The sequence below is a fragment of the Bemisia tabaci genome, chromosome 3 (assembly GCF_918797505.1).
Source record: "Bemisia tabaci chromosome 3, PGI_BMITA_v3".
NCBI lineage: Eukaryota > Metazoa > Arthropoda > Insecta > Hemiptera > Aleyrodidae > Bemisia > Bemisia tabaci.
Genome location: NC_092795.1, coordinates 22651342 through 22676388, shown reverse-complemented (window position 1 = coordinate 22676388; position 25047 = coordinate 22651342). Strand labels below are relative to the sequence as shown.

General features: G+C 38.4%; 2 protein-coding genes across 3 annotated transcripts; both read right to left on the bottom strand.

Moving 5' to 3' along the window:
- Positions 1 to 17: 17 nt before the first annotated feature.
- Positions 18 to 23868, bottom strand: LOC109029911 (uncharacterized). 2 transcript variants are annotated; one of them, XM_019040615.2, is made up of 4 exons: positions 23534 to 23868; positions 9618 to 9759; positions 6222 to 6482; positions 18 to 1734 (listed from the first exon to the last, which is right to left on the bottom strand). In XM_019040615.2, the coding sequence occupies exons 3-4, from the start codon at positions 6254 to 6256 to the stop codon at positions 1230 to 1232; spliced, it is 540 nt and encodes a 179-aa protein (XP_018896160.2). In that variant the 5' UTR covers positions 6257 to 6482; positions 9618 to 9759; positions 23534 to 23868; the 3' UTR covers positions 18 to 1229. The 2 variants fall into 2 exon arrangements, with proteins under 2 accessions (XP_018896160.2, XP_072154127.1); XM_072298026.1 differs by lacking the exons at positions 6222 to 6482; positions 9618 to 9759; positions 23534 to 23868 and adding an exon at positions 5146 to 5715.
- On the bottom strand, positions 21206 to 23536 carry LOC140224225 (uncharacterized). The gene is made up of 2 exons (XM_072298025.1): positions 23196 to 23536; positions 21206 to 22268 (listed from the first exon to the last, which is right to left on the bottom strand). Exon 2 carries the CDS (start codon positions 21933 to 21935, stop codon positions 21363 to 21365), a length of 573 nt encoding a protein of 190 aa, XP_072154126.1. The 5' UTR covers positions 21936 to 22268; positions 23196 to 23536; the 3' UTR covers positions 21206 to 21362.
- Positions 23869 to 25047: the final 1179 nt, after the last annotated feature.

Below are 25047 nucleotides of genomic sequence, written 5' to 3'. Positions count from 1 at the left end.
AAAATGGAAGTAACTTACCCATGCACGAAGGTTAGATTCCTAAAAATAAGAACCACTCGAATTTAAACTTTCAATTATACGGCGGCAAGTGGAGATGAAATAGTTTCACTTTTCTAACCGCGTGTTGCCCTGTATGTTGGTTTAGCCGTTCTACGCTTGTGCGGTATTGTTATGCCAGAGGGAACAAGAGCTATATTACCTTGGATGTGTCACACAAAATTTCGGTTATTTTCAGTCAGAACTTCACACGAACTTCACAATTCACACTCCGGTTTTCGACTTTAAAGTACCATGAGTTCGTTAGTTCAGCGGGAAAATAAATTCAAGGTTGTGTAGGAACGGTTCAAGTTTGTTTCGAATGAGGATACTGTTGGGAGTTGCGAGCAGAGAATGAGGAAAAAACTTCCATCAACGTTGGTTGTGCCGACCGTATTCAAGTGCAGAGCTGGGATGGAATTACTCTTTAAAGGACATATTTTCACTTTTTTTCTTCTTTCGATGGAGTGTGTTCTGCACGCGATGAATTTTGAAATTCATGGAATGATGAACCCGGGTCTGCGTATGGAATATGGCCCAAAAATGGAAAAATGGGTGAGAAAAATATGCCAATACTATATATAAGAATATTAACTGTCACTTTTACACAAATATTCAAACGTTGAAAACAATTTTAATTATAATTTTGTGAAGTGGGTTTCAATTTATTTTATTACATAGTTTGATAACTTAATTTGAGTTAACTTATCTATATATAAAAAAAGATTTAGTCATTTCCAACTTAACAAATTAACGATAAATGTAGTCTTTATTTTTGTAAAATTTCGAGCGATCTTATTTCCTCTTGATTTAATATTAGATTTTCCACTTAAAAATCAATTTTTACTTTTAATATTATAGATAGTCAGTTTCTTTTTTCTCCTTTCATTCCAGCTTTAAATTCCAACGAAAAATTTGGCTTCATACGTACATACAGTTTTGCCCTGCTATTTAGCCCTGCTTTCGCCTCAAAATAGTGAGAATCCAGCATTATTTCATCACCTTGTACATACATGTATGTATTTTAAAAAAATCATATGTATTCATAAACATTCATTTATGCAAATACTAAATTAATTTATGTAAAATTGAAAATACTTAAATCATGGAATCAGAAATAGAAATAGGACGAGTCTTGGCAAGTCTTAAGGTCTTGACCTCCCAACATCATCAATTTGGAGCCCCTCCCCCCTTCAGTTTGGGCCACCAACGGAAATTTCCTTGGCATGTCCATTCGAACTACTTTTGCTATTTTTCCGCGACAGCCGGCGGAAGGACGACAGCCGTGAGAAACCGGAACCACCCCTGGAAAAAAAGGACAAACCGGTGGAGCTCTTGGACATGAAGGGAGGGATGGAGGATGGAGGAATCTTAGCAGGCAAAAACGGTCGAACTTTTGTTGCCCAGGTCTCTCTCAGTGTAGCGAGTTCGTCGGTCACTTTAGACGAGAACACCCGCCTTTGCTTGACCTCTTGGGCTAGTTGTTCGTTGGACAGACCGTGGGGCCACTCGATGCTCTGCAGGTGCCCGTACTTATCCTTGATTGCGAGTTTGAAACCAGGGGAGGAGATGTCGGTTGTTGCGTCGAAGGGCTGGTGAACCGGGCACGCGTTGTTGGCCGGCAGGTAGTGCCACGTGTACACGTCGCCGTAAGTCCGACCGTGGGCCATGTAGTCAGCCCAGTGGTGACAGTTGCATCTGGAATCGAAAATTGACAACCAGACTAACGAAAAAAGAAGATAAAAAATGAACCGAAACTGCATGTAACAAGGTAAAGATATGGTACTGGGTCCACACCGTTTCACAGGGAAATCAAGGCGGAGAAATTCCAAAAATTAAAATTGGACTCAAGAAATTTAAAATGTTTCCCCTCAGTTTTGTACTGGCACTCATTAGAGTTAAAATTTTTGACTCCAATTGTAATTTTTGGAATTTCTCGGCTTTGATTTCCCCGCGAATTGGTGTGGACCGAGCACTATTTCTCCACCTTGTTACAACGAGGCTAATATAGTTCCGAAACTAAGATTCAAGCTGTAACGTCATTTCACCAAAACCTTGGGTTGGGGAAGTAGTGACCTGACATGACCCCAAACTGCCGAACATGCTATACCTAAGTAAAGAAAATAATCAAGTTTTCAGAATTGGATCAATTTTTCTCGTTTATCTTGGCCTTTTGAAACACGGGGAGTTGGGGGCAATGCCCCCGCTAAATGACGTCCCTAGATTCAAGATCGATCGTCGAATTTTTTTCGAATGACCTTGATCGATATCGATTATTCTCTACCTCAGCAAGGTCATCTATCGATCGAGGTCTTTAGATAACCATCCAACAATCCAGGCGCCCAGGTGACAGACGCGTCTAATTTTAGGGCTAATCCTTGCTCGCATTACTGCAATACCAATCTTATATGGATGCGTGTTTTAGGCCTAGAGCGGCAATTTAAAATGCCTTCATCTCACCGAGTATGCAATTTACGACGGTGACTCACGAATGGTTGCCTATCCAGCCTAATCATTGGTATTACTAACGTTTCAGTAGCACGTGGAGTAAGTTTTTTAGCAAAATGAACCAATTTTAGTTGACTTTTTTTTTCTGTACCACTCGATGACCTAGCAAGACAGTGCGTAAGATTTCTATTTCAGTCAATGTTAGTTTCTATGTGTAGTGAGCAGGGCCTCCTTAATTCAAAAATTGTATGCATGATCTAGTGACTCTGCGCTTTCCTGACCATTAGTGGCATGACAACTATGACATCGAAGAACGCACCGACTCTAACACCGGAAACTTTAACTAGCTTTTAGCCTCAATTTTCTCCCTTCTCCCCCTCTCCCTCTCCTCCTTTTCCCCTCTTCCTCTCTCCACATATGTCGTAAAAAATAATAAAGATTTTTCTGGCTGCTTTCAGTGGCGTGGGGTTATTATCGATATACATGGATTGATCTGCCATTTAAAACGATGGAAAAGAATCGATATACAGGGTGTTGCAGCAAACACCTTAATAATCCATCCTTATCATAACTTCAAATGGGGAAATATCGATAATCGATCATTCACGCCTCCCCACTGGTTTCTTTTTGCAACAAATTTAAATCGTCACAACAAAGAAGTTGCACCCAGTCATCGCATTTTCTGTTCCCGCACCATTTGGTAACATTTTATTTCAAATACGATCATATTTCTATCAAATTCTAAATTTCTTTACCATAGTATCAAATAGGGTTAAAGCAATCGAAGTGTTCGTCCACCTGGTCAGAATTGGATCATATTTTGCACAATGCTGGCCGATTTTACTTATTTTTCGACAAATTCGCCTAAAATATTGACCTTGTATAAGTCACGCGAAAATAATGAGGGGAATAATGATGAGGAGGACACAGATCATTGTAATGGTACCTAGGCGTTCTCGCATGACCTCGTCCGACTTGAAATATTGCACGATGCCGATTGAAAATATTACCAGTATCGTCATCGCCCCCTTCCTTGAAGGAAAAACTACCTCTCAGCAGTATTCAGACTATCAATAGGTACCAGTGACGTCATACGAAGACAAAAAAATCAGACAATTTTTTGAGCTCGGAATGTTCCAAGCTGATGCTCAGAGACGGTTTTTACATCCTTTGGAAAGAATTCCTTGGAACGACGTCATGTCAGAGAACAAAGTACCCACTGCGAGGTTAATACTCCATCACTGAAAAAAAAAAAAAAGAATCACAATCTCAAGTATACTTCTAGCTGATTTTGGCGCCAGTTATAACAGTAGTTACACCAGACAGAGGTATAGTTGATCCTATCACACTTTCGGCTGACTGAGCGGTACCTTTGGCTGGTGCAGCTACTCCTACAACTGGCGCCTAAATCAGCCAGGAGTATAGTTGGGATTGTGATACTTTTTTTTCCGTGACTCATGGCGTAATTGTTAATTGCGGTGCTCCTTATATTGAACAAATTTACGTAAAATTTGAATGACCAGATAAAAGAATACTTCCACTAAAATACAGCCCAAAATCAGAGAGTCATTAAAAGTACTCGTTTAGGAAGCTGTGATCAATTTTTTGTAGAACAAATTGGTACCTCAGTAGATTTGTTCACTACAAACCGCAACTTTAACACCTTTGCACAGTGCACATTTTCCTGTGTTGATATAACTTATAAAATTCCTTCCTCCTACTGGAAGTAAGCGACGGGGACGTCATGTAAAAAGTTGGCGGTAGACATTGGAAAGTGCCATTGCCCAATGATCTCGGTTAAGATAGATATACGGGTGATTGTAAGTCACAGAGCACCCCAGCGCGCTGAAAGCTGCTCAAGTGTACATTTACCCATAAATTCGACTTGAAATCGCTCTAGCAGGGAAATAATATTTAGGTTTACAAAGTCTGGAAAAAACATTTCTAATTTCAGAGAACAAGATTTAAAAATTTCAACTTCATCCATTCTATGAAAGAGGCGCACAGTGGATCGAGTCAACCAGAGAGGTCGGACATGAAATGTTTAACTAAAACTGCAAATTTTGATGTTTAATTCGTCTTATTTCAAATTTTAAGGGGTGCATTTCAAAGAAAATTTCACGAGAAAACCAATTAGCCACTTGTAAAACCTCAGAGTTTTGTATTAACGGAGTTATGAGCTTTTGAAGTTTCCAAATTTTGTCCGACCTCCCTCATTGACTTGATCCATTGTGAGGCAATAGGAGGATCTCGGTTCTCTGCGGTCCGGTATTACATATATTATCCTTAGCGATTTTACTTTCCAGTAATTTGATAGGAGATTATAGTTTTTGGACAGAATGTTGATGAGAATATACTCTCTAATTCTTTGAAGTGTATTTGAATTCAATCCAAAACACCGTGTAGGTATAGTCAATGTTTCTGAAAAATGGTAATTCGAAGCGCCTTCAAACGGAGAGCAGGCAAATTGTTGCACGTGTAAGCTGCTTTAATCTACGACCCAGGTCAGTATCTTAGAGGTGCGAAATGAAATGGGGAATCCTCATTAGCAGTTTTTGATTATGTTCGGTTAAAGATTATCCTCAATTGAACGTAAAGTATGCAAAACTCTATAACTATTTGCAAATGAATTTAATAACTATTTGCATAGAATTTGCGTACCTCACAGTGCTTCTTGATCTTATTTTGTTGCTTTTACTTATTATTTTTTGCGAAAATACATCCAATTTTGCACATGTATCATCCACTATTCTCGAAAATTCGCGCTTTTCAGGTGCCAATCCTTATGCGAATGAGCATTTGGATCACGTAACCGATTACACTGCTCAGACAGTTTATAGTAAATGGATCACATTCACATCGTCAGTTTTGAAAAATCCCTGAGGTAACATCTCGTTGTAGACAGAAGAACGCAAAAAAAACTTCACTGCTATCAAATTACCACTCGCAAAATTCGTTTTTACGAGGAAACGGTCGGTTTTTCTAACTGAAAATGTCACTGATTTGTTTTCCAATCACGCGAGGAAATCAACATAGTACGCAAGTAAAAAATGAAGGACGAGAGAAAGTCTGCCACGTCGCAAACCGAGATCCGTGATTGCGGACTTATACCGTCGATGTGCTCTGCCGTGCTAAGGAAGAACGCCGTGAACATTCGAGAGTTGCCAAATTTACTTGACTCGAGGAAAATGTTCATAATTTTACCCGGAAATTCGCGTTTTATATAAGGAAATTTGGCAAGGCCTGGAGGTTCATATGGCGTTTTTCCTTAACACAGCAGTATTAGTGCTTAATTTCTAATGTGCTGGGTACACACTCAAATTCCCATCAATTTCAGATCAAATGGAGACTGGTGCGCACCATCTACCATCAAAAGCCTGCAAAAATTTGATGGTAGATGATGGAACTGTGGGGCTCATCCTTCATCTGATTTCCACACAACCGTGCTTATTTCATGCTTATTTCATGCTTATTTCAATCAACACGCTGTTTTAATTAATTTTACTCATCAATCTAGGTAACTCTCGACCGCCATCTTGATCATCATTTTGATCGGAATTTGACGGAAATTTGTACAGTTTTATTACTACAGTTTTTTTACAAGTTACAGTTTTATTACTACAGTTTTTTTACAAGTTACAGTTTTTTTACTACAGTTTTCAGTGGTCAATCGGCATTCGCAGAGCGCTCGGGTGTGCTGCTTTAGAGGCTTGAATGTATGTACAGTTATCACTTACGAAAAAGTCTCAAACGGGACAGGCATCCTCCACATCCTCCTGGCCAAACGGGCGCCGGCGCGTCCCGTGAGCGGCCGGCCGGGAACCTTCGGGTGAACGACACAGACTCGTCTTCCGGAGATCCGTTGTTGTACCGAGGGAAGGATGTCGACGAAACCCCTCTGCGGGAGAATGTAGGACTCCTTCACGATGTGCCACAGCTCCGTGTCCGAAACGGCGAAGAACCAGTGCCGGGGTTGTGATCTCGGATCCGTTAATCTCCTTCGGTACCACAATAAAAGGAAGCGTAACGCATTTCATTACTAACTTAATTTTCGCGCCGCACAATAGGTCAAGTCAATAGGAGAAGTCGGACAAAGTTTGGGAACTTTAAACGCTTATAACTCCGATCATACAACATTTTGTGGTTTTAAAAGGGATTTCATTGGTTTCCTCGTGAAATTTTCTCCAAGGAGCACCCCTTAAAGTTTAAAATGTGACAAAATAAACATCAAAATTTGCAGTCTTAGTCAAAAATTGCATGTTCGACCTCTCTAATTGACTCGATCAACTGTGCGCCTTATCGGATGAGTGTAACGAAGAAATCACCCACTTTTAATACCTCGCATAATATATGAATAACTCAAACGAAATCAACTCTCACATTAGCTGCATAATGAAATCGTTTGAATCCGATCTAATGAATCCATCTTTTCCACGGAAAAAAGAGGTAGGGGTTTTTGTAAGATTTTGGCATTCCCAATAAATTGTGTTAGTACTCCGATGAATTGTGGTAGTACCCCAAAAAATTTGGTTACTGACGCGGGACGCGCGTTGTTGCGGGACTTTCACAATGAATTGGCCCATATCATCCACCAAATTGGGGTAGTGCCACGATTTTAGGGTATACTTTTTCCCCGTGTCTCGTGAACCCGCGCGATCTTTCTTTTCGAGGCTCATGCACCAAACGCGTGTTTCGTGCTCATATGGTTCATCGTTGGGATTCAACCTGTGCCCTGTGAAATACTTGAGACTTCATAAATCTTGCGGAAGCTCTGTGATTGGTCTGTACTGCACTGAGAAAAAACTATGGCTTATAAACCTATTAGAGGTAAATATGGAACACCACTAATAGTAGTACCTCTACATATAATAATAGCACATATACCTTAGTTATGGTCTCTGTACCTTAATTAGGTACAGAGACCTTAGTATGGTTCACAGACCGAGAATCATTAGTTTATTTACGACTATTATAGGTGTTCCATATTTACCTCTAATAGGTTTATAAACCATAGTTTTTTCTCAGTGTGGTAGATAAGTCTGTCAGCCCTTTAATGGCACCGATGTCAGCAATTTCATCGGATCCAAAACGATCGATCGGAATGACGCAGAAATTTTCTTGAAGCAAACTCTCAAAATGGACACTATTTTTGAATGAGTGGCCTCTATTTCTAATTCATGTTACATGACACTAGACCGAAAAACACATTCGCGTAGGAGATACATGATGAGGAGGGCAACTGGCGTTACCTGACTTTTGCGCCCCACGCCTGTTGCTTTGAGGTTGAGACGTTAACGGTGTATGTTGCCCTAAATCGGCAGATGTGTAATGTATGTTGGGCAATGCCAAGGTACCCTCCCACCCGTCGTCTGTTTCCGACTCGAGCCGTATTTCTCTTGAATCTCGTGAAAAAGTTTCACCCTTCAGCAATTATTTTGCTCATAATAAAACCAACTGAGCCATTGGTTCCCTTTTGTGATTAAATGGAGCTCGCTTGATTTAACAGCAAGGAACCAACCAGCAAAATACTCAAAATAATTAATAATTTTTGGGTTGGATTCAGTTGCTCTGCCTCCAAATACGAAAACTAGAAAATCCCTTTTCCTTCAAGAAAACTGGTTCCCCAATGCTAGACGCACAGCTCCTATTCATTTTATGACTTTTTAAAAAGCGACCTCTGTGCAATACTAAAAGGGAAATCACGCACTAAAGCAAAAGGAACCACGCGAATAAATATACAGAAATTAAAAGAAAGGGCTTGTCATTAACTGATTTCCGACAAGGTGCCCATAATGTCTGAACTATGCACCCGGAACCAAGAAATATATTTATTTTGAACTTCACAGAAAAGTAAATTTTATACAATACGAAATCTAAATTTTGAATTTTTTTAAAATACGCAAATCGGTTTATCGTCAACTGTCGATTGCATCTCAGTCATCCATCAAAACAGAGGATACTCACGATCTATACTCTCAACCTACTCCTTTTATGTCAAGGTACGTAAAATAAGTCTATTTTCCCTAAGAATGGGCTCTTTTTTGTCGTTTTTACCCAATTTCAGGGGAAAAAATCGGAAATTTTTCTTCGTCTTAACCGGCTTTGGTTACGGGTCAAAATTTCAAAATTTCGTCTTATCCGTATTTTTTTTACATTGACTCTTATGGAAGTGTCAAGGGACCGAAAAAAATTTCGTCTCAAGCGGATTTTTGTCTTAACCGTATTTCGTCTTAACGAGCTTTTACTGTACCAACATTTTTTGGGAATTGAGGAGTGTGCTAGTTGGTGATTTGCAACCTTTTCGGAAAGATTAGAAGAGACTGCCTTGATTGATTTTACATCCCGAGAATTGAGAAAGGGAGCTCGCTGCAGATTTGCTTACATTCTGCAGAGAAATTGCTTTCTTAGACAACAGAAAGAATCCATACACAACTGAAAATGTATGACATTTTCTTACATGGATTTGATGTGCTTTGGAGGAGTACGCAAAAATACAGAAGTTTATTAAACATGAAGTATTTCCGTTGAAAATCTGAAATGAAATGTTGCCACGTTCATTTCAACTAAAAACCTCCTCCTCACATAAAAATAGACCTCTAGACAATGTATGAATTAAGACACAACACTACTTGTTTTCTCCTCAAAATATCACGTGGAAATCGAGTCGTACAACGGGAAGTCTGAGAAACAACTCCTTAACAAGATTTAAGTGTTTTCAATTGGACGTATTTCTATCAAACGGAACTATGTACATTAAAACATGAGCCCTGATACCCATAAGAATATATGCATTACAGGGCTCACGTTACAATGCACATAGTTCCGTTTGATAGAAATATGTCCAATTAACAGTTGCTTGATGGCACAAATACAAATGACGTCGTTTGTATAACTACCATTTTATCTGTGTTCAAAAGGCATGTTAATATCTTGCTCAGGATTTAATTTCCGACCTTCCCGTTGTGTGAATAGTATTCTATGTAAAATTTTGAAGAGAAACCCTGTAAAGTTTTCTTCTAATTCATACCTTGTCTAGTGGCCCATTATATTAATTTCCTTTTTGCTCGATGATGTCCATTTCAGCACCAAAAAAAGTCCGAAAATAGTAAAATAAGTGTTACTTAAAGTATTACCATTTGGTAGAAAAAGAGATTATATCGCCGAACTTGAATTTGAGTTCCTTGCAATTCGCAAATACCAAATCATCAGGCTTCTCCGTCCATAGGCCAGTTGTTGTATTCAACCAGTATATCCACGGTAAAAGAATCCACAACCCTGGAACATTCGAGCAAATCGACGGCGTAAGTCGGCAATCACATATCTCGTTTGTGGTGTCTGAAAATCTCCGCCTCTATGTTATTTTTTTAGAGGAAAACAAATTGACATCATTCCTTGAAGTTTTTGCAGAATTTTCTTCGCACAGAGAAGAAAAATCACGGCAATTTTGAAGAATCGCCGTTGAGTAGTTTTTCGTTTAAAAAATAAAGTATGACAGGAAGTCTGCGACGTCCCAAACCGAGTTATGTGATTGCCGACTTACACCGTCGAAATATATAATTTCTGATGAAGAATATCAAAATTAGGAAAAATACACAACGCAACAGCACTTTTAGTCTCACACGATTAAATTAATCATCGAACAGGTCATTAGGTATCGTGAAATAGATTCCAGGTATCTCAATATGCTCGCGATAGAAAATACCAGGCTATGAATGAGATGTATGAGTTAGCCGAGGACGAATATTACAGTTTCTTTATGAAATTTTTAGTTTACATAATTATTTTTCATCGTGCAGTCATCATTTCTGTCATTGTAACATGTGCCAAAAATGTTTAAAATTGCCTTTTTCACCATAAATACATGCTGTCTTACAACCAATGGAAACAAATATTAATTGAAAAAAATATGTGCATGATAGTGATCCTAATCATCTTCTGGTCTTAGAGGTTTAAAAGAAGAAAATAAATATTTGAAAGCTGCAGCTGCTCAGACTAAAATTACTCATATTACGGATGTAACCATTAATTGAATTTCTCAATCCCGAGATATTTTTTTTCGCAGCACTATAAGTCACTTTATTTCGCGCTTGTATTCAGTATTAAATAATTTGTAAATTCGTTGTCACTTATTTTTGAAATTTATACAAAGTATTTTAAACCCGTTCGTACTTACTCATTCTCAGAATGGTTTTGGAGCAGAAAGGAACTGATGAATGTAACTCCCTGCAAGCAATCTCTACATGGAAATCTCGAAAATGTACAGCAACTGTCAGGTCCAGATTTTCACTTATTTTGGGTGTAGGTGATATTTATAAGAAAATTGAAAGTAAGGAAAAAACCTTTTAACATAAGGAATAAGGTTTCACGTAGCATCATTGCACTGCCATGCTAGCAATGCTACCATGCCATTTCAAAACTAGAATGATGACAATCTACTGCGTATTAGAGCGCTCAATCATGGCAAAAATAGTGAAAACTGGGCTGGTTTGGAGAAATTTCGCACGTAAAAAAAAATCCAATTTAAAATTAGATTGAAAACTAGAAGAAAAACGACCATATGCATCGAATGTGCGTCAAGCGAGAATATGTCATGTATAATTTTAATGGAAGCGTGAAAGACTCAAAATCGTGTCGATTCCGGCGTGAACAGCCTAAAAAGCTAACCTTTTAATTTTTATCACACTAATTAACAAAAAATAATAAAAGGAGAGAAAAAATGCAATTTAAAATCAGACTAAAAAATAGAATGAAAACGGTCGTATAAATGTGCGTCAAACGAGGACATGTATCATGTATCAGTATCATGTATACTGTTTAAGAAAGTGTAAAAAACTCAAAATTAAATCCTTTCGACTCCGGTGTAAATAACCTAAGAAGCTAACCTTCCATCACACGAACTATAAATTAATCTAAACAAAAATGGGCCGGGAAGTACTGACAATTAAATTCTCTGTTGTTAGATTTGGAATTTTCAAACCAGCAGAGAATACATGTTTGAATAATTCTCAAGAGAAGAAAATCAGCAAAAATTTACTTCAATACTTTGAGAAAAAACTCCCTCACTCAAAAAAATATTTGTGTCCTTATGTTCCTTTCGGTTAATATAGGAAGTGAAACACAAACCAACCCAAATTTTGTATTGATTTTGGTACAGTTTGCGGTGAATTTAGCGCAGAAAACAATGCAGAGATGGCGGAAAACCCCGCAGCGTCAACCGAAGGCGGGCTATTTTGTGTTTTACTTCCTGTAATAACTAAACTTTAGTGTTCTTTCTGTGTATTTGAACAATGCGCCATCCTTCACCACCTATTCCGACGCAATCAAAATTTTTAGTTATCGATTTAAAAGCTCAGTGGTTCATGTTTGAACCAATGTTACTTTTTTCAGCACCCAGTTCAAATATGAACACTTTTCAGCTACCCACGTGTTCACGTCATCAAAATTCTACCGTGCTAAGGAAAAACGCCGTATGAACTTCCAGGCATTGCCAAATTTCGTTTGATAAAACACGAGTTTCCTTATGAACTTATGAATATTTTCTTTCCAATTTTTCAGATAATTTTGCTCGGAGTTTCACCTGAATATCCTGAAAATTTCAAGGAAAAATATTCATAACTTTCCTCAAAAGTGAACATTTTATAGAAGGTAATTTGGCAACTCTCGAATTTTCATACGTCCTTCTTCCTTAGCGTGGCAGAATTCATTTCCCTGTGGAGATCATCTTCTTCGCCCCCGACTTCGGCCTCAGACTCCACGTTAGAATCACACTGCTAGACTGCCATGCTAAGGAAGAACGCCGTATGAACATCCGAGAGTTGCCAAATTTCCCTTGAAAAAACATGTATTTTTGACGAAAATTATGCACATTTTTTTTTTAAATTTTCAAATATTTTAGATTAAATTGCGTACAAAGTTGTCTAAAAATTTTGGGAAAAAATATTCACAATTTTCCTAGTAAATTCGGTTTTCCTCGAAGGAAACTTGACAACGCCTGAAGGTTCATACGGCGTTTTTCCTTAGCACGGCAGTAGAGTGACGATTCCTCCCTTGGAAGCTAGAGAGAGAAGGGGTTGGTGCCTGGTGATCGGCGAATTAGCACCGGTGCTGGGAATCGAATTAAGCTCGTTGATATGCTACGCGAGTGTATTCGTGCGGCTGCGTCTGTATTTTTCTCGCTTTTTCCTCGCTGTGGATTTGAGTGCGTGAGGAACATGCATCGGCCTCGGGCACGGCGCCATACATTATGTATCACCAAGTATTGCAAGCTTCGAGGCCTCGCCATTTGCATAAAAGCCCGCGAATTTGTGGATCGTGGTCTCCTGCGAGAAAATTTTAGTCTGCGGTGAGGGGTGTAGTCTGAAAGCACACGCGGCTTTGGTTGCTCTCAGGAAACTTGAAATCATGGTGTCCTGCACTGCCGGTGTTACGGAAAAACGTCGTAACATCATGGGAAGATTGAAATCCAGGATTCCAGACCATGATCACATTTTTATTTTGAGGCCGGTTTTTGTCTATATCACTCGTTCATATTTTGTGGTAATTGTGACGGCCTTACGGGGAAACCACATATCCAAGTTTGCGTCGTTGCAGAATTTTTGTCATGCTTTATTTTATAATTGTAATAATAAATTAATTGAATCTTCATACTCTGTGTCATTATTCTTCTCTGCTTAAGAATAATCTTTGAAAATACCAAATGTTAAAGTTGGCTGATTTTACTCCAGAAAAATAAAGCATCAGCAGGACGCAGTCAAGTATTGTTTTTCGAATTAAAGCTATTGTTCAGTATAACTCTTGAAAAACGTGCTCCTAAATCGAAATATGTGACCCTTCTATTTTAATTTAAAAAAAAAAAAAAAAAAAAAAAAAAAAAAAACTGCAAATTATGTCTTCGTTATTTCTGAATGCTTTCAATTAAGACTCCTCAGAAAATTAGGGAATTTAGGATTTTGGGCCATGAATACAACACATTAATTTACGTAGGCGCACAGCAGTGTTTGGGCCTGAGTCATAATAATCATAAAAAGCCACGACGAAAATGGACCTACTGCTTTCGTTATCAGCTTTGAAAGGGTAAAATTAATTTTAAATCTCATACAAACGTTCGAAAGGTTGTCAAATTGACTTCAATGATAAATAATCAGATTGAGTCCATCCAGAAAAAAAATCCAAGAAAAGTTGGTATTATGAGAAGTAGAAATTAAGTTACAGATGAAAATACGAGTACCTCTAGTTTTAAAATTGATTAAAATTATTATGTAGTTTAACGGTTTGCATCGTATATATTATCATTTTTTTCTTCAGAGCGAGAGTGTAATCACTGTCTGCAATCTGAATTAGCCTTACCATAATCCATTTTTTCTAATTTTTTCTTATGTTTTATCACTTCATGAAAATCCTAAGTACCATAATGCCTCGAAACATTCTGTGAATTTTTTAGTCTCGATTATGAAGAATAACTTTAAACTAGTTTAAGGCGGAATTTTGCTTATTTCTTAGTTCATATAGTGAACTAAGAGAGCGAATTAGGAAACGTATGATACAGTCAGCCCAATTTGATTAAAACTACACTGGTAAAAAAAACCTCTTGGTTCAAGAGTGCAGTTTCTTGTCGCCGGATTTAAGAGTCTGGACTCTTGTTTCAATGCAAAATCCGCTTGAAACAAGAGTTCAAGACTCTTAAATCCGGCGACAAGAAACTGCACTCTTAAGTCAATGCAATGCGGCATTGGTCTAAGAGGTTTTTTGTACCCTAAAATTAGTGACTCGCATGCACGAAAAAGCGGAAATATCAAATTAGTCAATTTTTGATAAAAACTGACAACAGGGGACGTAATAAAAGGGTGAGATGGAGCGGTGCCTTACGGTGAAGACTAGAGTAATTGTTACACTGTGTAATTATTAACCCGTAGTAAAACGGAAGCCCCGAAAATCATTACTTACAATTACCGGTCGCTGTGAATCTTAGCTGGTTGATAATGGAACCATTATTTCGGGACTGCGAGAGGCGTAGCTCGGTTCTTGTTTACAAAATTGAATTTTTCGAGCTCGAGGGAAGATGCGGCTAGGTTTAGATCCGTTACACCACCCTCCACTCCCCGTGCCGAAGATGGAGGCGCAGATAAATATATCCGCTGCATGGATGGATTTTTGCACGCGTCAAATGTTAAAAATTACTGTAAACCGAAAGCACGAAAGTTCATTTCCTCGGCGGTTCAATTCGGGTGTACAGTGTTTCAGAGATCCGTTAACAGAAATTTGGAATCTTTTCAAAAATTTCGTAAGAACATTTCCGGAAACATTCGCATGTTCCAGTGTTATCAAAATATTTCAGACACAACTTAATATCACCTTTACTTTAAGTTTAGTGAATGCTTTAGAAACATCACGTATCAGAAGTATGCTCAAAGGATCTAGTAGGGATAATAATGTCAGGAAAACGTTTCAGACACATTTTAGAAACATTTACAGGAGGGAACACAGGTGAGTTATTTCATCAAAATGTTATTTTCAGAACATCCTTATGTGTATAATCTGGGTAATTTAACGTAAAATTCATATTATAATAGCTGAAATATACTACTGAAAAACACAAAAAACGGGTAATCTCGGCTCTAAAACAACAAAACACAAAATCTAAGACGTTTTGGAGTGGTCCTACGCTTTGTGTTTTGTTGTTTTTTAGCCTTGGTTGACCGTTATCTTGCGTTTTTTAGTCGAATTACTCGGGCTTTATTCTAGTGTATTGTTCTTAAATATACCCTGAATCCATAGCATCCTCCCCGAAACAAGAGGAATAGCACGCAATTCAACCTGAAACGAACGAAATACCCACAAAAAACACATACGTTTCGATCAGAAGTCCTCACTCTATATTTATTATTCAAAAATAAGTGCCAATCTCCCCAATTCAAATCCATTCTACACAAAAAGATATTTTTTGAGATTTGTTCCTCAGTGAAAAAGGATATCCTCACGGAGTTTTGAAAAAAATGGCTCAATGAGCTTGAACACGCTTCATTTCGCCTTCATTCATTCTCATATGATTACCCCATGCTTGCATCGGCAACTAAAACTGTTTCATAGCTGCGCTGGTGCCGTACGTCGATTATGAAGGCGTTTTTTAGTCGGATCGTCTACGATGTGTTGCATTGTATGCTGTTTGCGACGTAGCCTTACAATCGTGGCCGGTTAATTGGTGTTGAACTTTTTACTCATCATCCACGATTTCGACTGAATGCGGGATCTTGCTTCTAAGTAAAGCACAGCCTACTCTTAAATTTACATAGAAGCGCTTATTTCTAGTATGGAAAAGAATAGAGACACCCACACTGGAAAAAAAACACATTTGATCTAGAGTCCAGACTTTTAAAAACATTGACAAGAAAAAGTACTCTTGATTCATTCAGAATCTAGCTTAAATCAAGAATCAAGCCTCTTATTTTAAGCGGATTTCGTTTTGATTCAAGCAAAAATCCGATTGAATCAAGAGTATTTTTTCTTGTCAATGTTTTCAAGAGTCTGGACTCTATAGATCCAATGTGTTTTTTTTCCAGTGCAGCCTACTCTAAAAACATAGGAGCGCTTATTTCTAGTATAGAAAACAATAGAAACACCCAGTGTTTCCTCTGTGTCTTTCTGTTTTTCTCTCTGGAACATTCTCCCCCTACTTTCCTGAGCATAAACGTGTGAGCTCATTTTATGCCCGTGTTTTATTTACAACCACAACTGTTGCTCATAAAGTGAATTGTACCTCGAGTAAACCCACTCCCACTGCTTCGTTTTCGTGGTAAATCCACCCCTTTCCCGCAACGTTGTTTTAGGTGCCTCTTGAAAACTCCACGCATAAAACTCCACTAAAGAAACAAAGGCTGATTACTGAACGGCCAGGCGCGGTTAAGCGTCTTGAGGACTTTTCAATGTTGTTGTCAAATCTCCGAGAAAAACCATTATTTCACATCGTGTGGAATCAGAAAAACGCATTTCTTGCTCACATGTATGTTGTAACTTGCCAAAGAACCTTGGATACATTTTCACTATCTCGAGACTGTGCGACAGCTCCATCATTGTTCTCAGCGTATTTTACAATTTTGAAAATTGTGGATCCTTGGCCACGTGTTAGACATCATAAACAACTTCTTTAACACGTATTCCTCACTAAGAGGTACGTCGAGAATGCCAAAAACTCAATTTTTGCAAAGTTGTCAGGTATGTTTCTTTGGCTCTGAACCACGGATATGGTGACGATGCTCTAGACAGTTTTGAAGGTTTTTGGAGTTGATTTCTAAAAGTAGATATTTGACCAAATTAATCTAACTGCAGCTCAAATGCTCAATTTTTTAGCACAATTCATCCCTCTCATTCTGAAAATGAAAGACCTAGCCACATTGAAAATTTGATGACTTTCCTTTAAATTGCAAAAAAAAAAAAAAAAAAAAAAAAAAAAAAAATTAATTTGAAGTCGGATTGTTTCTAAATTGTCTGTTATAGGTATAAAAAAATATGAAAAGAAAATTGACAACGTCTGATTTAACGTCTGTCCAAATTCTTCATTGCTTTCATCGCAGAAGAGAGGGGTTTGCTTATAAATCTGGCTACATTGTACCCCTTGGGACTCCAGTTTATTTTACCGAATATTTTTGCGTGGTCTCCGAAAATTGGGGCGTTAACTCGGAATAGTGTTATTTTCAGAGCCGCGGCACTCTTTCGCGTTCGGATAAGTAATCTGCTCTTCGACTGTGCCATAAAAGCGTGAACATTGTTCCTTCTTGCGTCTAATTCTCCTTGTTGAATCGTAATTTGCGTAAAGGCGAATGTTGCATTTCTCGTCACGAACTCACTCTGTAAAACCATCACGCTGTTTTTAAGAAGAAAAAACATAATCACGTTTTAATTTTGCTGAAGTGTACTGTGCCAACTGTATTTTTACTGAAAAATCGTCGGGTGTTTATAATAAATATCGCACTGATTTTCTTGCAATTGCCAAAAGAATCAGCAAAATTTTCGAACCAAAATTGCACAATTTTTCCCTTGTGAAGAATTGAGCTGTGTGCAAGTCAATTTCGCAACTTGGAGCGCATTCACACCCCATTGTTTAGGCAACTATGACCAGCGTCGGATTTTCATAGGTCAAAGTTAAGATCAACGATACATTTCAAGAACCACCCTAATGCAAGTCTCTGCGTCGGATATTCACAGCCATGGCGCGACGCGACGTCTCTTGAAGAATATACTGGATGACGTCATCCGCTGTGCCAGTGCAAAAGTTGGTTTCTTCCTCATTGGTGTTATTGATGATGCAATACAGGAAATATGTTCCAGTTGGTGGTGAGACCACGGAGCCATGTATTTTTTTTACGACGACGTTGCATATTTACTTTCGCCTCCTATTTCCTTGAAAAATAACTGATCATTGTTATCTCATAACATATGGGAGTTTTGTCGTCCTTTTCAGAATACTCTACTACGGAAGTGATGAAATCTTGAGATCATAGCGGAAGAAATTCGGGTCATGAAAATTGTAAATGAGGGAACAAGTGCGAGGCACTCTTGGAACGTTTTCAAATTTTGGAGCAAAACACGATTCTACGAACGTTCTTTCACTTCAGTATTATTTTGTTTATTGCAGCTACATTATGCTCTTGTTACATAGGTTGAAAAAATCTTCTTTTTCAATAATAATCTACAATCTCATCCTTACAATGATTTACTCGTATTCAGAGCTATTTAATGTTGAAAAACGCATCATAATAAACCCTAATATGAACTCTAACTGTTGAATGTAGCTGGCATCTATAGGCATCATATATACTTACCCCCTAAAACCAAAATCTGTTTTTGCTCTCTGACACTAGCTTAAGCTCGAGTAACACCCCCTATTCATACAACCCTCCTCATTGCATAAATTTGTCAATTTTTCCACGGGGGAGGGATATGGGCTTGCGGCGAGCAGTAGCTTAATTTTGTTGTGTGTAGATCATTGAGTTAGCTACCCTTACTGCAACAGTGACCCTCTCCAGATAACTTTCAGCACCCTCAAGCTTCTTGGCCACCCCTCCTGGTAATATAAAAGCAAGCTTCGGTGCTCCGACAACAAACCTCGGATACCTTTTAAGCATGTTTTCCTTCGAATGCAACACTTCGGAAACCGCAGGGGGCGGTAATGGGGACAAGGTGACGTATGTTACTGCGATGTTGCCAATTCGCTCTTTTCGGTTCCGGTAAATTTCACTTTTGGGATGTAAAATGTCTCCAGGGCGTGAGCTTTACGCCTTCAGAGGCTGCGTTGTGGCAAAAAGAACCTAAACTACAATTCGAAAATATGGCAGATGCCTTAGCTGGATATGTATTTGTTGCCAATGTGCCTCTTGCGCATTGTTTTATTATTAAAGCATAACTTGAGTCGCAATCATTGCTTATATTTGTAAAATCGGCTAATAGCTCTACTTTTGTTTTCATCATTAAGAGTAGTCAAAAACCGAAAAATCACATTATATGTGCCTACAACCGAAGCAACATGGATATAGCCCGGTATTTTAGCCCGTAAATTTCTAAGTGTAACGATGATAAAATATTAAAATGAGCGTAGGTCCAACCGATTTTCTTCATTGCTTAGTAATTAGACATTTTTTTCTGATTTTCCTCCAAAAAATGTCTTAGAAAAATTTTGTTTGGTTCTTTAAAAACAAGACTCTTCAGTTCCATGATCAATAGGTCATGCTAAAATTAGTTACGGCTTATTTCTTTCTTTTCTTCAGTTTAAAAAATGGATCAGATAACGAATTAATTAAAACACATTGAATGAGGAAATGATATCCAATAAAAAATACAAATTTATCGAAAGCTATATCCGTTTGAGTGTAACAGTTGCGATTCGATTCAGCTGGAGAAAGCAGCTTAGACGCAGATCGTGGCTTCTGAGTTAATTAATTTCTTCGACGCTTTCTTTATCATTCTTTCCATTATAATTATCTAATCGTGGATGAAGGAGGGGTAAAAAAAGAGGAGGAAGAAGCTTTGCTTTTTAAAATTGGTGAAGGCAACAGGATTTTTATTTAAAGCACAGAGCTCTTATGAAAACATTGAATTTTTTATTTTGAACTTTTCCACGAACAATCGTTGGTTAAATCAGTAACGTAAGTATTATATATAAATTTGATCAAAAAAGGAGAAGAAATGTAAACGAAAAAAGTTGTTCTAATTACGTTTATATTTAGTTGGCTTAAAAAATTGGAAAACTAACAGCCACTAGATCAGTGTATCAAAATCCACCCCCAACCACCCCTCTTCACGGTCCGAGCATAATATCAAGGTGTATCAAAACACCAAACATCTGAGAGCTAACCGAGCATAAGGTCTCGATACACGATCAAATTCCCGAACCAATTACCATCACAGTGTCTGGAGTCATCAGTCTAAAAATCATTACTTTGCTTAGTTTTAAAATGAAAACTTGGCAGAAATGCTTCGTGCGGCAGGAAATGATGAATGGAGGCACTCCGTTCTGATCAAAATTGGATGGGCCGTCAAATTTTGATTAAGAAGGGCTGTTGCATGGTGACCATCAGTCATCAACTGGTCTACTTTGATAAGAATCGGTTCGCAATTTGATCGTGTATCCAGACCTATCCTATACTTACAGTACATTTTCCGCTAGATTTTACATTAGTTTCTCTTTATCCCACACCCGAGTCTCAGCAGCAGCGCTATCTGTCGGATGATTCGTCAACCGGCCGTAACGGGCTCTTAATGGCACTTCAATATAATTCGATTCGAAAATTTCTCCCGGCGTTTGAGTTGATTAAACGTAGTCGCGAGTAGCGTCGAGGAAAAAAGTGCGGCCAGGGTTGAAGTGGATTGGGATCCTTAAAGGGAGAGGGGTGGGGGGCGTCGAGGTGTCGTGGAGGGCCAACAGTCCGCACTAGCAGCGAGTTGATTGAGATTGTGATGAGATTGCGGTACCTAATGCGCGGCTTGCGTGAGGACGGTACTATCGAGTGATCGTTGCTTATCTTAATGAGAATGTTCCTGCAACAGCTGGAGAGGATTTTTTATGGGAAATGTTTAAGGAGCCCGCAAAAAAGGCGTCCGCGTCAATGGAGGATAAAGGGGATTTTTTTTAAACATAATTTTGAGAGGACGAATGGAAGAGGGTGCAGCAGCGAAATCAGACTGAAAGCGTATTTTTCTGTATTGAACTACCGTACTTTGTAAGTAAAATCACAATATTTGTGTAATTGTGAATTTGTGTGTGAATAATAATTGTGTGTTTTGTCTGATTTCATTTGGACACTATCGTGTGCACTGAGAAATGAGGTCGGATGTGAGCTGGAAGTACTTAATTGAGGCCCTGGATGCGAAAAGGGCACTTCTCGGTTGCAGTGTTTCAGAGTCTCATCTGCTACTTCACTGACTGCGAGGAAAGTGAATGCATCTATTTCACTAAAGCTTTTACTGAATATTCCTTATGATTTCACAATTTTCTATGGAAAGAATTCTGGAAAAATCACCCATTGGATTCTTCTCCAAGGGATTAATTCACAACGGAGATTCTGAAATACCGCAATCGAGAAGTGCCCTTTTCGCATCCACTGCCTCAATTGTAGATATAGCTCAGTTGCGTGAAAAGGGAGTACGGTTCTAACTAAGACCACAGTTACACGAACCGAATGATGCGGTCGATTCAGGACACTCACGGTTATTAATATATTACCGATTTTTTTTCTCGGTGTGTATATGAAAGCAAATATCAGCTTTGACCGGGATCCGTTTTTAGCATGTTTTGTTTCTCACAATTTTATACCTAGTATGTTAAAAACATTTTGGGTCAGCACATGTCCTCACTTCCATTGAATGTATTTCTTGAGATCCAAATATCTTTAGAGGCTTAATGATACATTCTGAGCGGCTGCATAATCCATGGAGTCGAACAAGTAACTTAATGTTGTTGCATTCTTCAGACTAAAACTTACACCCACGAAAATTTGTCGCCACACATCATACTCTTTGTACACTTTCTCGAACACTTTGAAATACGCACGGTCGATGATTTGCTGAAGCGCTTGAAACGCACTCGTTCTTCCAAACTTCAACTCCATTATTATGCCCCTAGCATCCTTGGTTATGATCACCACATCCAGTTTCGTGGTTTCTGAACCGGAGGGCTTGAACGGATACCTTCTCAAGTTCTGGCCGAATTTGTTTCGTCGCAGAGTGCCAACGCCTGCAATCTGTAGTTCTGCAGCATGCGCTACAATCAAGGAACCGAAGGGGTCATCTTGGATGGGTCCGTACAGCGAGATCAGCATTTCCATTTCGTTTTGAACTTTGCATCGGTGCAGAATAGAGTGCACCTCCATCAGCAGGTTGAGGAAGAGGGTGCGGTTGTTAGAAGTTAGGTTTTCTAGTGCTTGGAGATATGACTGGGATGTGTCACTGTTTTTTAGAAACATGCTACTCAGGTTTATTTTTCTCAAGCCATGTATGTAGCGAAGAAAAAATCTATATTAAAAGTTGCTATTTAAGACCGATAATAAGCTACAAACACCGCTATACTAAACGAACGTGTTTTTATTTTGCATTTTCTTAATCTCTTTTATCGATCTCTTTTTTCATTATAGTCAGTGTTTCATGCCGGGTGAGTCGTGTACAATGTACGCACTCATAGTAATGGGCGAGATAAGCTGCTTCGAAGAAGAGCCTAGCCATGATAATGAGATAAGAGGTCGATATATCGATCGATCGATTGTGTGATAGAAAGTCACTTTGCTGGATGTGAGGACGCCCTGAAAAAAAGGGAAAATTTTACCATTTTAGTGCCCGCGCAATTTTCAGTCCTCTCACTGGAAACGTTTCTCCAGTAAGTGCATCACGAAACTTTACTGTACAACTAATCTGACCTCATCTGCTCTAATTTACTCTTATCAAACTGTGATGAAAAGTTTATAAAACATTTTATACCGAACGAGAGTTTAGCTTCTTTGTAATTTCAAAATTGTTTCAATTATGTCATGCGTCGGCATTTTGTCCTAAAAAGTTATCAAAACTGTCGCAACATTGTGCCCAGAATGTTAATACCGAGTGTTGCTTGGAGAAAAGCTGTTGTGCCTTAAACGCAAATTGGAGTGTCAATTTTCCAACGGACACAAAGTTATATTCAAATTTAAAAATGACTAAAGAACATACAGACTAAAAATTCAAATTGCTTCATCCTGAAACCGTTTTTTAAACTCTCATCCATCTTACAATCGCGATTAATCCAGTTTCATTTGAAATTGTGAAACATTTCTCTTGAAAACTTTTACGTTTCTAAATGCAGTTTTTTAGTATATTTTTAAAATTTAGAATTGGAATACCTACCTTTTTAAATGATATCTTTTTTTAAATTATAAAACTCACATAGCGGGTTATCTTTGTATAAGTTATCTTTAATTTCACACATTTATATTTTTATAATCTAGTTGGATCTAAATAATTATCATGCCTGGATTAACAGAAATCGAAACTATTGGAATAATGTGTATTATAGAAACATTAGTATTTTTTTAGTTTAAATTTCCAATTATCATAATGTCACTACATAATTGATTATTCAATTTTGAGTATAGGGCAAAAGTAAAGGGTTTCTCTCAATCTTTAAGATTCTCTAAAAGTTCCGTTACATTCGGTTCTGAGCGCTGTAAGCACGGGCTAATGCGTTAATATACACTCACCTATAATATGAGTCCCACCGAATTTAGACATGTGGATGTTTAAGAAGACTCTGAAGAAAAAATCATACAACATGAACTCCTAAAAATGTAAATAGTACTTTAAAAGCATGTTGTGATGGCTGGAGAGAGTCCTTGCGTGAACTAGTCATGGTTGCTTCGCCTAGTACTTATGCAACCGTAAATGCACGTAACCGTGAAGTGCAATGCTCCCGCTGGAAAGAGATACACAGTTGGCGAATAGAGCTTTTACTCAAAAGGCCATTCAAGTTTTATTGGCCAATGAGAGCCCCGATAAAAATTCAAGGGAACTGATAAAGTGGGAGAAAAAAATCACTCACGGTTGATAGGTGAAGTCGAGGAACGCTTGAGCCCGGGTAATCTGCATACATTCAGCCATGCATCGTGTGTGAGGTTGCCAAATGGAACGTTGTAAACTCTGTAGCCACAGTTGGAGAAGGGATCATTTTTATCAATCGCTCTGAAGTTACTGAGGCGTATTGACTGAGTCTAATGCCCTTTGCACACGTTGCAAATTTTGAGGCGAAAGTGGGGGTTATCATTGCATCATTCATCTATGATCGTGAAATTTGCGGGGCCCGCGCAAATTTCACGATCATCGATGAGGGTTTTTGCAAAACATTTCACGATCATCGATGAGTGATGCACCGATGATCCCACCTTCAGTAAAACACTTGCAACGTGTGCGAAGGGCTTGTCAGTTTCACAACCTCATCACGGATATTAAAAAAATAAAAAAAAAACTTTGGTTATAACGTCAGTTTATGTAGTCGCAGACCGAAGTTCTCGGAAGTTAACCAACATTTTTACTTTCTCCTTCCCCTTGCGGGCAGAGGAAGTATTGTCATCCTCAAAAAAAAGTTAAAAAGTTTAAAAGTTTAAATAGTTGAAGTTGCATCATTTTTGGGTGTTTTTTCCCCTGTGTGTCCAAGTCTTCGGCAAAGAATATAAAATTTACTATACTGCATCATTTTGGTTACAGTGAATCGTACTCTGTTCTTGTTACTGGAAACTTCGAGGTTCCGTACAAATCGCAGTGTTTTCTCTGTAGTAGATTAGACTTCTGACTGTTTTGGAGATTTCCGATTTTACCATTTATTTCTACGTCAATTTTGCCTCTGGTTTTGTCTAATATCATTTCGAAAGCTCAAAAAAGCTGCTGAAAGTAGGACCGCACCACTTCTCCACGGGAGAGTACTCATGAGTTCCAAAATAGGGTACAGTAGGGTTGCCGTGGTTATTGGTTATGAACCACAAATCATTTGCTGAAAAATCATCATTTGAGGTTTTCTCGCTTTTACATTCAAACCAAGGACCCCTATTTGTAGAATTAGACTGACGATGTGACAGTGGGTGTGAACTCTCTTCAAGTACAATAGTATTTTTCTCACACGGCCTCAACTTTAAGAGCTTTGTATCAGGTCTGGAAGTTGATTTTGGATTAAACCAGTAGACTAGGTATGCACCGGTGGAGTTTGAAATATCATGTTTTTTGCGAATTAATGATTATCAAAGGTTATGGATATGAATGATTATGGCAACTCGAATCTTGTCGTGTCGTTAGCTGTTGTGCTACGGGTCAAATAGAACGACTAAATAGTTTATGAAACAACGGCTTGTGTCGGGAAACACATTTCTCAACAGGCAACAAGACTTTAATCGTAAGAGTTAATGGTGTATCTCCAAAAATGTATACAAGTTTCCACCAATCGCCAGAAAATTCTATCTAAAGCGCCAGATGCACCTGCGAGTTACAAGCGCTTGTTGAAAGTGAAACACCATACGAGACCTTGCCCATTGGTGTTTTGCTTTCAGCAAGCGCCTGAAACTCACG